General features: G+C 39.1%; 1 protein-coding gene across 1 annotated transcript; it reads right to left on the bottom strand.

Annotated features, from left to right (window-relative positions):
- Positions 1-6,529: 6,529 nt before the first annotated feature.
- Positions 6,530-13,569, bottom strand: LOC128500195 (cytochrome b-c1 complex subunit 1, mitochondrial). The gene is made up of 13 exons (XM_053469264.1): positions 13,452-13,569; positions 12,102-12,242; positions 11,594-11,680; positions 11,053-11,182; positions 10,279-10,477; positions 9,400-9,479; positions 9,078-9,193; positions 8,833-8,976; positions 8,218-8,378; positions 7,712-7,797; positions 7,522-7,610; positions 6,998-7,073; positions 6,530-6,829 (listed from the first exon to the last, which is right to left on the bottom strand). Exons 1-13 carry the CDS (start codon positions 13,512-13,514, stop codon positions 6,765-6,767), a joined length of 1,437 nt encoding a protein of 478 aa, XP_053325239.1. The 5' UTR covers positions 13,515-13,569; the 3' UTR covers positions 6,530-6,764.
- Positions 13,570-14,010: the final 441 nt, after the last annotated feature.

Genomic DNA, 14,010 nt, shown 5'->3' with positions numbered 1-14,010 from the left:
TAACAAAAAAAAAGCTTTGAATGTATTTATTATAGATTATTGGCACACTGGCAGTCCAGGAGTGGCCACCTGGCACAATGGGCATATGCACCTTGGGCCCATGACCGCCAGCGCTCCATACTTGCCCGATCTGCGTAAGATTGAGTGGCCGTTGGCCTTAAAGCACCAGGGCTGCCCAGTCCGACTCTATTTTGAGGGACTGGATGAACCCTTAAGGCTCCCTATTTTACTGGTGGGCCAGGTGACATAACACACAAAGGGTCTTAAAATGAATGAATGGAAACATCTACGCTCCATTGGAGCCACTTACCACGGAATATTTCAACTTGACTCTGCTTTTTATGCTTTTTACTCAAGTCATCTGCTCTTGGTAGGTCCCCGCACCTTGCAGTGGGCAGTAGGCAGTTACCTGATGGTTACCAAAATCTCCTAAGGATGTAGTGAATTGTTCCTGGGACAATTTGAATCCAAAATAATCCAGATTTATGTCCTGAAAGGCTGGGAGCTGCGTGTGTACAACACATAAATATCAGGCACAGAGGGGCATTCCATGGACCAAACACACCATGACCTCGTGCCACTGCCCACTTATTCCCAAGAAGATCTAAAACAAAAAAAAACTCCAGAATGTTGTTGAGTATAGAATTCAAACGCAGTCAACGTGACCTTGGAATCCCTGATTATTCCAAAGAAGAAACATCATACATCAGAAGTAATTATTTGTTAAAGATTGATGGCGGCTGCTGTGTGAGGTGCCCTCAAATACTTATCATTAATCGTCTTTAAATATTTAAGACACTTTCTCTTCGTAAAGATTTTCCCATCAGACAGGAATAAGATAAATGTAAAAAAAACTTCCAGCTACCATAACTTTTTTTTCCACCCTGAGGTTAATCGAGACAAGAAATGCTGGAGATTGTCATTTTAAGATAATATGTTGGGTTTTTTTTAATTTTATAGTCATGGGTGTCTGAAGTTGCGGTAAAATTCAGCTCAATTTGGTCTAGAAATGTAAATTGTATGCATATTGATAGGGTATTTGGTGATTTGTGAAGACATCTCCACTAGCATCTAGCTGAAGGCCAAGGAACCAAACTTGACTTCGTGATCCATTCATACTTTGGTCCAAAAAAAAATTCTGGAACATACGAGATACGTCAACTCATGATACATGGACAAGACTCCTTGTAGCTAAGACTAACACAAATTAGAACTCATTGCTGGAAAGGAACAGAAACGTTCCAGACACAGGAGAACAATTAGTCTGAAGACCTGGCTGCATCTTCTTCTAGATGTGACCCTGGAGCCATTGGACTAATTGTTCATCTTAAAAAACATTTCGGAAAATTGTCTATTTTCCACTTGTGTATTTCCTCTTCACCAAAATACCCGCGGGACACGAGATCAGTCGTGAAGCAGCATGGTGGTATATATCTGGCTGAGTCAGTTTTCATTCAGGCTGCATCAGGCATGTCAAACGCGACTTGTGGGTATGAGCTAACGATACAGAAATGCTAGATCCCTATCGTTCGCCGTAAAGGTACTTTTTGCTTAGTAATACATGATAACAGATAGTAAGTATCCAGACACGCTCTGTTAAGACGGGATGGTAGCGGGCGTGAAGTCCGGCTTAGTCAGCTGCACCAGGTGCTTTGTCTGATGCCGTGCCGAGGAGGAAAAGGTGGACCACGAGCAAATCCTAAATCAGACAAACCAAAATATAGAATGCCCCATGGCATCGTGGATCTAAGTGACTTGCATTTCATGTTAATCTAAGTCAGAGTTGTTTTTAGTAAAAAAAAAATTAATATAAATAATTATGACATCCCATTCTCCGTCATTCCGATTTTGTTACTCTGGTGGCCCTAAAACATTGACGCTTTAGGCAAATCTATCACTTATCATAAGATATCAAATTCTACTGATCTGATCACAGGGACGTTCCTATCCTAAGCCTATCCTGCCCTGATGTCATCTAAAAAGAAGGAAGATGGACTGCTCGGGCGCATGTATTGTTGGGTATGTGTCTTATTCTTAGACGTTATCCATATGTACATAAGTGTATTTCATTTTGCCAAATACTAACAATCTAAGCGGCAATAGGGTGTACATTACATTGCTTCACAAAAAGTTAATTCCTATTCCCGTTACCCCATCAGTTCCATTGTTCTATAATTATACGCTACAAGCGACATCTGTTCTAGAGTAACTGCGTCTTATCAACGTATCTGTTACCTACTCCGAATCATACGCTATCATTATTCTTAATCCCAGGAGATCGCGTCCTATCATCATGTTATGGGATTGGATATCACATTTTTTTGGTTCCCTTTTACTATTTGGAATGTGAATCCTCCCCGGTGGAATGTCACCTTCTAAGAAGCTCAGAGATGACCTTCAATTAAACTTTGAGCCTGTAGATATGAGAGGACTGCATTCTTATGGCCTTCTTCTTCTTGAAAATGTGCCCAGGGCCACAAACCTAAGCTGACCAAAGGAGGGCTAATGGGTTGGGGGTGAAAAACATGTCATTGGTAGATTTTTTTGATACATGTTTTCATTTTTGAAGTTGGATGATGTATATTAAATACAAGGCATCGATACGCAACATTTGAATTCAGCTATTGACATAATTAAACATATAAATATATATATATATATAGAAAGAAAGATTTCACTTGAAACAATCCCAAATCATGACGGTGTATGAAGACTCCCATCCTAGCTGTAGTCTGGAGGCCTTCGGGCTCTCGTTAAATTGGGAAAATTCACGGCTTTAAAAATAAAGAATTGAAAGTCAGATAATTAGTGGCCATCAAACAGTGTTTAAAAAGTCTTTATTGCCTCGTACAGACAGACCGTGAACTCTTTACAACCCCAGAAGGCTGCCATTCAAAGAGATGAGTTTTCTCGTGCCGAGCCTTGGACTGTGGCTGCCATATTGTAGCCTGGATAAAAAAGGTGTTTCTGGGGACTTTGATGTCCGTTTGCTCTTATGAGGGTCTAAAGTAGAATAAAGTGAAAGATATTAAAAATACAAATATAAAATATCGCAATTTATTCAAAATCCTACAAGAAAATGGTGTCTAGTACCCCCATTTTTATTTTGCTTGTGCAGGAAGTGTACTGAAGAACACTTCCTGGTTTCAGTGGAGGCAGCTGGAGGAGGAGATAAATGAGACCGAAGTCTTTCTCTATAACTCCAATTACTGACGAACTTCTGCATCGATTTGCAAGCAGTGAAGTCCACTGGAGTCCGTGGAACGTGGTGGACATGCAGATGGAGCTGGGGATTGCAAGTAATTGACATCTTAGTTTTACTAGGGTTTAAAGGGCGATAGCCTAGAACATAAAACTAAGCGTATTAAACGGGGTAACAAGCTTCTTATGACATACCGTATATGCATAACTAGGAACTGTCCCAATCTGTCCCCAGGTCTCAGGGTTCTGATCCCAATGTCAGGATCTTACAGGCTGAGAAGCGACGGCTCTCGTAAGGACGATTATTCACTACAGCGCTGTGTTTTTTTAATGGGCTATTAAAGCTCCTAGGTGTGTATATATATATATATATATATATATATACACAGAAAGTACAATAGAAAGAAAAATCAGGAATCCCCATAAAATGATAGGTCTGAGGAATGCCTCTTTCCTCCAGGGCTGAGTTCCTCATCGCTCGGGACTCGAACGATCGTGAATAGACAGAGGATGGGGCTGCATCACCGCCCCGGGCATTTAATTTAAACCCTTGGAATGACTGTGATGTTTTAACCTTCTGAATGCCGGGGCTAAGTATAAAGCAATACATACCTTACAATGGGTTAATATCCCATGGGCACCAAAAGTAATTGAGGAAGAACTTTGGAATTGGCCCAAGGGGGGCAAACAGGTATTCCCTTGTGCCAAAAAATATGAATTGCTACTTCCTCTGGCACACACAGGGTTACAGATCCTGCGTGTAATGCTCTTTAAAGATACATTTTCATTATCTGTACTCGGATACACTGAACACGCATGCTTTGAAGTGTCATTTATCTAATTTATGTTTCCTGTTTAGAGAAAATCTTAAATGGACAGTAGGAAGAGAGGCATTTAACTTTACATTACTCATGGGGGGGCATGTTTCAATACGTTGGTAAGATAAAATACACCAGGGGTCATTTCCAAATAAGTATTCTGGCGCCAAGTGTTAAAAATATGAGCTAAAAAAAGCCAAACAATATGGAATATGGAATATATTTGCTGACAACTCCATTCACCGATAAGGTGATAAAATAATTTTTATTTTCCTATTATTATTACTCACATTCTGCGCAATATAATTAGATGCTTATTATGAACTGTTATGTGTTTAAGAGTGTGAAATATACAACACCAGAAATGTGAAAGTTCACAACCCCCCTAAGAAAAATCTCTAAAAGAGGAAATAAATCTAATTTTTATTTTCCATGTACGTGTTATGTTATTGCAAATCATACGATGGGCAAAAACAAGAGCGTATTCATTACCCTCAGGTAACTAAGGTAGATCTTTTTTTTAATTACCCATTTGCAATGCTGTTCAGAAGGAAGAAAGGTACATTGTCATCAAATGTGGGGTACCTGCAAAAGTCAACTCGCCCTGAACCCCCCAATCCACTAGGGGTGGCTCTGGTTGTAACCGATTAACTCACTTGTGTTACCAAAATCCTGGTCTGCTTGTTGCCCTCGATGCCTGGAGCTCAACGCCACCCTGGCTGAAGACCATCGACCGAGGTTCACGCATTGAGCTTATGCCATGGTTTGTATTTTTATTCTCGATTCCAAAACTTTTATACTAGTCTATAAAAAGACTAACGTAATCACATTTTAGCATAATCAACCAACCTAATGTTTTTCATTCAGAGCTCAAATGGATAAAACAGGCATTTTCAGACTAAACATATAAAATACCAAAAGTAAATAGGCACAGCATGCTACCCAGATAAGGATTTTTACACTTGGCATGATAAGACACGTTAGCGCTCCACTGAACTCTAAAACTAATTTTGGATACGATCCACCTATTCCACAATTAAAAACCTGAAGATAAAAGACGAGACAGAATTCCACCCTGCCCTATCGGGCTCGCACCCGAAATCCTCGTCTGTTGTCTTAGAAACATCTAAGCCCCCGCAAGAATTAGTTCATCCATCTCAATGAAATCAGCCTTGGATGCGTTGCCAGCAGGGTGGTTGCTGCCTTTATAAAGGGCGTTGGTCCTCGTTGTTTCTGCAAGTAGATTTATGTTCTGATATCCAACGGCAAAACCTTCACTCGTTCGCTGCCAACGACCCCAAAACGCGATGCGTAGGATTTTAGCATATTTACGTGGGAGTTCATTTCCAAATACAGATTTAGAGCGCACTATAACAATGGAGGGAGTGTAAAGTTACGCAAGCAAAAAAAAATAACCCAAAAACGCTGAAAATAAGGGAATAGTGAGTTCGGAATTAACGTATTTGCCATACCTTGATTATTAGCAAACTGGATGACAACGGTGCCTTTGGTGTCTAAGGGACTTCTCTGTACCAACATATTCGATGCTTTTGTTTTATTGGCACCGATCAGCCAGCTAAACTGACAAAAAAATTATTTTTTTACATCTTTCTAATCCAGCAAGGTTTACATAGGAAAGACCTCCTATACGGTTATTTTTTTCTTTTTAAAGGAAACCTAAGGAGTCAGCTTCCTTTAACGATTTCTAAAGGGAGATATAAAACTGTTAAGGGTGTTTTTTCCCCCCATTAAGCTGTATCTAAAAGTTGTACAGATTCACAGTTCTCAATCAACTTGATTAAAGTGGATGATTTACGAGGGCATTAACACGAGACAGGAGCTTGCTAAAGCGAATTGGATCAAGCACTGTTACTAATGACGTTATTCTGGAGGTGCTTAAAATTCTTGTAAATCTTTTTCCCCCCGCATTTCTTCTCCCGACAAGTCAGGGCTATTCAAAGCAGCTACGAATAGACCCCCCAGGGCACCTAGGTGACAAATACATTTAATATATATCAGAATATATAATTTGAAATACATATTTAATCAGCCTTTAAAAGGTAAAAACAGAAAAGGGAATGCTGGCAACAGTTTGCATAGATTAGTCTTTTTTATATACATTATAGTAAGATTATAACCAGGGTTTAAAGCTACAACATTAGAAGGAGATGAACATGGAGGAGTAATAATTAGTAGAATTCTGAAAAGGACAGGGTAAGACAACGTATAAGATGATTCATACGGCATTGAAGGAAGGCGAAAACGTAGTAACTCCCATTTTAACGTGGTTATGGAATCACTTAGGTCACGGATCCCTGCTTACAGAGAATATGGCATTCTGTCTGATGATTATTACATAGCTGCTGCCACAGGGCCAGAGTCATCTACCTATCAAATTTTTGGAGAGCCTGAGCTCATGATAAATACTCCACAAGGTGAACGCATTTCCTCAAAACTGTCTGCTTGTTTTGGAAAAAACAACGCAATCAGGAAGAAAATGAAACCACGTGTTCCCTTTAAATTACGCTTTATTAATTTTCTGACGTTACATGTTTTGTTTAACATAGAAAACAGCAAAATGACACTTCTGGATCCAATTTACAGCTGCTGCAGATGGTGCTGATATACAGTCGGTACAGGGATCTCTGGACAAGCTGTTGGCGGCTTTGCAGAAACAACGCAATGTCTCAACCAAAAGTGAAGTGCTCGGCCATTAAGGTCACCGATGCAACTGAAATTTGGAGTCTAGAAACGGAGCCAGTACATTGCACTGCGGATACGGTTGTAGTCAGGAAGCTGCTCAATGGGGCCTAAAATGAAAACAAAAAAAGACAGAATAAGAAATTGTTCTATAAAACATGACCATGTAAATGATCCATATTCTTGCAACTGTTTCATCAAAAATTATATTTCCTTGTATAGTAATGTTTACAATATTGCAAAATGAAATGTTCTGGAATTAATGGAGGATAACTTACCAACTCCAGCAACAGCCGGGCATTTATCATACAGGTATTTGGAGCAGATTTCTTGCACGGTTTTTGCACTGACGGCCTGTAACAATACACGAGTACACGTTACCAACACTCCACAAACACGCGACAGAAAGATTACTTGGTTTGTACAGGCCTGTTGAACTGCAGATGTTACCTGCCTCTCAATACGAGTTTTACCTTAGACCAGTTCTAACATACTAAAGGTTCAATGCTTAGATCTACAAATCCAAGCTGTGCTAGGTATTGATTGCTGAACGACAATAAATTGAATCTACTGAAGATACATTGAATAACATTACCTTTACACAGAACATGTTTTTAATACAATTTGTGTAAAATGTGAAAGCCTACGTCAAGCCTTGGATCATCACTTCCAAAAAGGATGTCCTAAAAATATTTTTCAAGATGCCAATGCATTAAAATGCTGGCAGTTATTGAAGTTCTTGAAGACCGCACTGGGAATGGTCTAAAAACATGGAAAGCAGAGACTAGGTGACTGGACTCACATCAATTCTTGAATTCCATTCTTCCAAGGAGATACGATGACCATAGTTCAAAGTTTGACGGCCAATGTCTTCACAAATAAGGGTGGTTCCTAAAAAGGAAAATATAAGATGGCCAAGAGTGTTTTTTACTCACAAAAAAGTAGGATGCCACATGGGCAAAGACGGGGTGAACAAAAGGAGAAATACACACCATCCAGCTGAGCTACCATGGCAGTCTTCAGAGCTTTTTTGGCTTGTGCTACCTCACCATCTGTAACACTGGTACAAAGGCGCATCCTAAAAACAAGAATATAATTACAAAAAAATACACCAAAAGAATCGAACAGGACACACGAAACATATCTGTATAATATTTATCCACAGCTCGTCTTATCGCTTCCACTGTATTTGAGAAACTGGAATGGTCTACAGTAATGTTTAGACTATTGCTACTAATGTATATCGGTGGAGATGTTGTGGCAACATATACTCTAAGTTTTTTCCCTCTCTCATCTGCTCCATAACAGAATATATAAGGGGCCCCTGCCTTTTTTGCAAATTTAAATTGGCAGTAACAGTGCTCACGGTATCAACCCTCATCTCTTACAGAAGACAGTTGATCAAATTATCGATGATCTACTAACCGCAGTCAATCCTATAATACAAGGTGAACCACCAACGCAAAAAATGAAATTAGATATTGCTCCAGCTCCTCACCATTCTCCTTGGGCTACATGCAGCATGTCCTCCACATTATGTTTATCAGTGGCAAAGTGGATCCCAAAAAGCCCTGTGTCAGAATAACGGATGTTGAAGGTCTGGTAACTCTGGCACAGTTTGTGTTCAGCAGCGGTTCTTGCAAGTTTACTGGAAAGATTCTAAAAAAAATAAATAAAAAGAAATCAAGGGAAAGGTAAGTGTAATGTAAATGTACCATTACTATCTTTAGTTACCGTGACACTGCTGCAAGTAAGTGAACTACAGCTGGTAAAACAGCCACCGCATTTAGAAGGAAAAAAGCTAGATTTTTTTTTTAGTGTCCTGGCTTTACTATGACCCATTTAATTATAACACTTACTCCCATGAGAGCCGTGTGTAATACATTAAGAAACTTTTAATTTTATCCTCCAATGATACATATGTGTTTCATCCAAGGATAACTATATACTGCACTATAATGAGCTCTTCCCAGCATAATGCAGTTTGATCAGTTAAAAGAAGCAGCCAAGAGTGAAGTATCACTTGTTGAACAACATACATGAAAACTCTCCCAAATCTAAATAGACTGATAACCATAACCACCTAGTTGGCCTGTAGCCTTTGCTCCCATACCTTTCCTCCTCCATATGTCACATCGTAGTTGCCAATGATAGAGTTGGCAATCAACAAGGCCACATTGTCAGAACTATTCCAGCTGGGCCCTTCCACTGCAATGGCAACATGAGCCAGGGGGAGACCGTCATCTCTTGCACGGATCTGTGAAAAATAATATTAAATAAAATTATACTTACGAATATAGAGGAAATGAAAGTCATTAAACAAATCCAGCGAGTTAGAAAGGTTTACCAAAATCTTACCTCACTTCCAGTAAACCTGCATGGAGTCAGGACTGGGACAGAATCGCTTTCATAATTGTAGGACAGGCCACTAAAGTGACGCTGAGCGAGATCGCACAATTCCTTGTGATTAATTCCTGAGGAGAAAAAAACAAATTCTTACTGTGAACTTCCATTTACTTGTCAGCCACAAGGTGGCACTTAAGTGACAGTAATGCCAACTCAACCACAAGGAGCAGTCCAATTAACTGTTAATATGCTTCAAACATAACAAGACAGGCTCTCTTCAAATGTATCAAATATTTAGTAAAAGAAATGTAAAAAATAAATTAAAAAAAATGACCTCCTGCTGCTGCTAGCACCATGCGTGGAGCTTTGTAATGAGTGTTGACATACTCGACAAGGTCTGCTCGAGTCAACTTCCTGAAATAAAGAAAAAAGGAAATAATTCAGCATATAAAACATTCATAAATATACAATGGCTCGAAGATTAATTTAACAATTAAATGTAGTAATTAAATGCTGCTAGTTAATGCCGTTTAAGTAATCTAGCCATAAGAACTCTCAAAATGCACGGGAAGCCCCTATTGATGCTGTCAACGCATCTTTCTTTAAACCGTTCAAGAGATTAATAGTATCTTCTATTGTAAAAATAATCACATTCGAAATAAAAAAAAGTTGTTTTTGAACTTTCGTGGCTCTTTGAGCTGTGCTGTCTGCATATTCAGAATAAATCCTGCAACACAGGACACTTCAGAGAGCAGCGAGATTGCACAAAGGTGCACTTAGTAGCTAAAATGTAATTACTTATCGAGTGGAATTTCAGGGACTAATTTCATTCTGAAGTCAATGTCTGCTTTAAAAAAAAGCTACAGTCTAGCAACTGGATCTGTTCTGGCTCTACACTGTAGTTTCTTCTTCTAAACAGGACGACTGCAATGTGACAAAGCTCTTCATTTCTCTCTTCCAGCATAACACACAAGCTGCCTGAGGTTTGCTGTAAAAAAATCTAAAAAGTGCTCTGTGCAACCCTGCTCTAGTAAATGTCCCATAATAAAATATAAAGCAGCTGTGCAGAGAAAAAAAGAAATTCATAGCTGGAGTCTTGTCACAGCTGATTTACAATCCTAAATACACATTACTGGCTCTGGCTGCAACCACATACAAAACTCTCAGAAAACACATCAACGGTAGGTTTAATAAGATCTCCTCATTCACGCACTTTGCATTCTCAGAAGGACCCACAACCGTGCGGCCGAGAGATGTTCCTTGGTAAGCTGTTGCATGAAGGAAATCAAATGCAACTTCTTGTTTGTTGGAATCGATCTCCTGAAGTTCACGCAAGATAACGTGACGCTCCTTCTCAATCTGAGAGTCCTCCAGGCTGCTGTTCTGGACAATGTCAGCCAATATTTCAACAGCTACAAAAAACATGCCAAAACAATCTCAATACTCAGATCACATTAAAACTTGTATCCAATCAGTTAAATATAGAAACACGTGTAGCTATGAAAGGCCAACAATGCCGCAGATCAGATATCAGGTTTCAACATGAACAGAATCTGAATTACTGATATTTTCTGAATGCAGACTTATTTTTCATATACTACAATAAGAATTCTCAATTAACCCATGATTAAAGGTGCATTACCTGTGTCATATGTCTCAGAGCATGATCCTTTTCAGACATGCCCACATATGGACAATTCATTTTGCCAGGACTTTGTGTGTTTAAAACAGCTTGGAAATAAAATTAGCATCCCTTTTGAGCTGAATCACACTTGCCTTTGGTATCCATACTGGAGCGCTTTGAGAGCTATGAAAAATCTGCCTTACTCTCCTCTTGCCTTGCTATTCAAACAATTATGCTGGTATGTGCCAAATACATAGTTATATGTAAAACAACCCAACAATTCTGTGTGGCTATTATTAATAAAAATATGTCAGTACAATTCACAGATCTGGTATTATTATTGGGCTGTTACTCAGAGCTTACCCTTGGGTAAATCCTTGGAGAGGGCTTTTATGTAGATAGCAGTCTGCTCGCGTGTGGTGTATGCATTTAAATGAGCTCCCAAACTCTCTACCTCCTGCTCCAAAGCAGCCTGGGGTCTTTTCTTAGTTCCCTAAAGGGAAAGAATGAGCAATTAATCTCAAAGTAATCTATTTTAAGAATTAAAGAGATTTACATGGTAGTTGGCATCTGCTTTTTGATCTACATTAGTTTTAGGATACAGGATATCATTATGCCAAGAACACATTCCTTTATGCCTAAAATAAAGCACGCTTTTGTAACCAACCAGAATGCAGGGATGCTCTATAAAAGCATGCTCTAAAAGTACAATATATTTAAATAACTGAAATAACATAAAATAACCAGACTAGGCTAAACAAGGTATAGAAGAACTGTACATAAGCATAGGATCTTATGACTGTCTGACTTCTAGAAATATTTGTCAAAACGAGAAACAAGGGGATAAAAGAATAATAAGAGTTAAAAAAAGTATGCAGAAAGTGTATATAAAGTGGATTCTCACTTTAAACGCCAGATGTTCCAGAAAATATGCTGAGCCGTTGTTTTTTTCATTTTCATAGCGACTGCCTGCACCAATCCACACCCCCACCTGATTAAAAAGAGGAAAAACGTGAACAAAAGGTCAGATCCACATAGCAAGACAACATTTTTTTTTTTTATTTCTGACTTTCCATTGATGGATGGTTTGCAACATCTGCTTATTTTGACCCATTAAACTTGATTTAGTGGTATCATTAATTTGTCAGCCGTAAGACAATTGCCTCTTATATACTTAATAACAAGGCGCACAATCCATAAGAGCAAACATTTATGCCAATAGCTGGGAACGCTAAACTGCAGTTATCGCTATGTGACAGCTACATTGGTGGGTACTTTTGAAAGAAGCCCTGCTGCAAATATAGTTGCCTCTTAATATGCTATAAGTAAATATATTTATTTTTAACAATCCTGTCCTTTTAATGCCGTGCAATAACTGATTTCAAAGTCAATTTTAACAACTGCTGGCTTACCGTGCAAGTGGCCTGGCCAGATTCCTCTGAAGCAACACGTAGTCCGTTCTCCAAAGTAGTAAGCTGGGTGTCCGGAATGTTCTGCAAAATTTGAGCATAAGATGCTGCACTTTGATTCCTCTTCAGGTTTAGTAAAGAAGGCTGGAATAAAAAAAAATATATATTGCACACATCAATCTGGGCTTAAACACAATCTTAATTAACTCAAATCAATTTGCTCATCATGCGTACTTTAAAGAGACTTCTTTGCAAAAAAACGTAATCAACCCTTGGTCACGTCGTATTCAGGAGCTATCTGCCTACCCTATTCATATTCAAAACCCCTCGCTGCATTCCTCTCTACCACTTCTGCTGGGAAGCTGTCCCATTAACTACCACCCAAAAGCATAACGGTTTGTAACATAAAATTAGAATTTTCCTCTATATAAAATGATTGTAAGGTAGATTGGAGTCAAAGCTTCCCTTCAAGCGTGTAAACACAATGAAGAAATATAACAGCTTTGGTAAAGAATGCTTCAGCTTACTTTATAGCCTTATTAAAATGCGGGGAAAAGTTTAGCCGGAACAGCACAAAGGTCTCTTTATTTGATCCAAGAACACTTAACATTTTATATATTGTATCAATTTAACATCATATTCAAAAACAATATAACATTATTATTAGTAAACACCACAAATAATCTACACATATATAATCTAAAAGATTGAAAGCGCCAGGAGTCATAAATCATAGTTACCATTTAGACTTCCTGCATCTTAGAATATATTTTTATATATCTGCGTTAATTTAGGAATTTAGCGTATTCCTTTATCACACAGGTGAGGATTTTATTTGCTGAAAAGCCCTTCTACTTTTTATTCAGGGATTTTAGTCTTTATATACGCATTATAACAAGACATAACCCCTAAAATCTAAAGGAGGTGCATATACGTAAAGGTCACGGCATGACGTGGGATGATATCATACACCTTTATCTGTAAAATAATGTTCTATGATCATTTAAGCCTCTTGCAAACAGTGATGAGCTGGGAGCAGCGGCCCTGTGTAGATATAGACATGTACAATATATATAAAAACATTTAAAAGTGTTCTAGAGAATATATACATTAACATTTTAGACCACCTAAGCAGAGGCATATGTAACATCGTCTGCTTGCTCCATATACCCCCTGTGTCCCCGGTCTCCTTCCCACCCGCGGCCCAGATATGGATGTCAGGGACTAGGTGACCTTCCCACGGACTCTTCCCGTTTCACGGCTCGTACTAACTCACCAGCTACACCCTTCACCGTAGGACCTTTTGCTATCTCCCCTGTACAATCTGCAAATCTTACCGTACCCGGTACTCACCGTGCGGGCCTTGAAAAAAGCTTTGCTTACAGCGCTACCGGCTCTACACACGGACGCCGCCATCTTCCAGCTGACAGGAACAGAACGCCAGTGCGCAGGCGCGCTGAACAACACGACAAGGCGGGCTGCTCCCTGCTGAAGCAGATTAGCGCCACCTGCAGGACGGAGGTCAAACTGCCCTGACTTCCTGTATTCAATAAGTGGCATGGTGTGGTGTAATGTGTCATTCACAGCTTCTCGGCCTGACAGTATACGTTAAATGCTGTACTAAAATCTTTTAAATGTTCCTGTTTCTACAGATATTCTTTTTCCAGAATTACTATAGAGTCCTGCATGGGAGTTGATAGTTGATAGTCCATTCCATCGGCACGAAAAAGATGGAGCTGACTTCGATTTACTTGCAGAAAAAGCCCAAAAAAGGAAAATTTAAATGAATGCGATGTGGCTTTATCTCTCTCTAATGGTAACACGGTGTTGAAAAAGATTTATGCCTTGGACACTTTTTATTATTGAGTCTTAGTTACGCTTCTCCATTGTTTGCATTACACGGGACTTAGGA

The sequence above is a fragment of the Spea bombifrons genome, chromosome 6 (assembly GCF_027358695.1).
Source record: "Spea bombifrons isolate aSpeBom1 chromosome 6, aSpeBom1.2.pri, whole genome shotgun sequence".
NCBI classification, from domain to species: domain Eukaryota; kingdom Metazoa; phylum Chordata; class Amphibia; order Anura; family Pelobatidae; genus Spea; species Spea bombifrons.
Note: the sequence above shows the minus strand (reverse complement) of the source record. Positions and strands in the feature narration are given on the sequence as shown.

Bases quoted from the DNA above. Each gene is read 5' to 3' on its own strand.
- LOC128500195 (XM_053469264.1), bottom strand. From the start codon at position 13,514: ATGGCGGCGTCCGTGTGTAGAGCCGGTAGCGCTGTAAGCAAAGCTTTT. The intron at 10,478-11,052 runs GTAAGCTCTGAG...TGTTTTTTGTAG, and splicing joins CTCCAAGGATTTACCCAAGG to CTGTTGAAATATTGGCTGAC. The intron at 6,830-6,997 runs GTAAGTTATCCT...TTTTCATTTTAG, and splicing joins CCCGGCTGTTGCTGGAGTTG to GCCCCATTGAGCAGCTTCCT.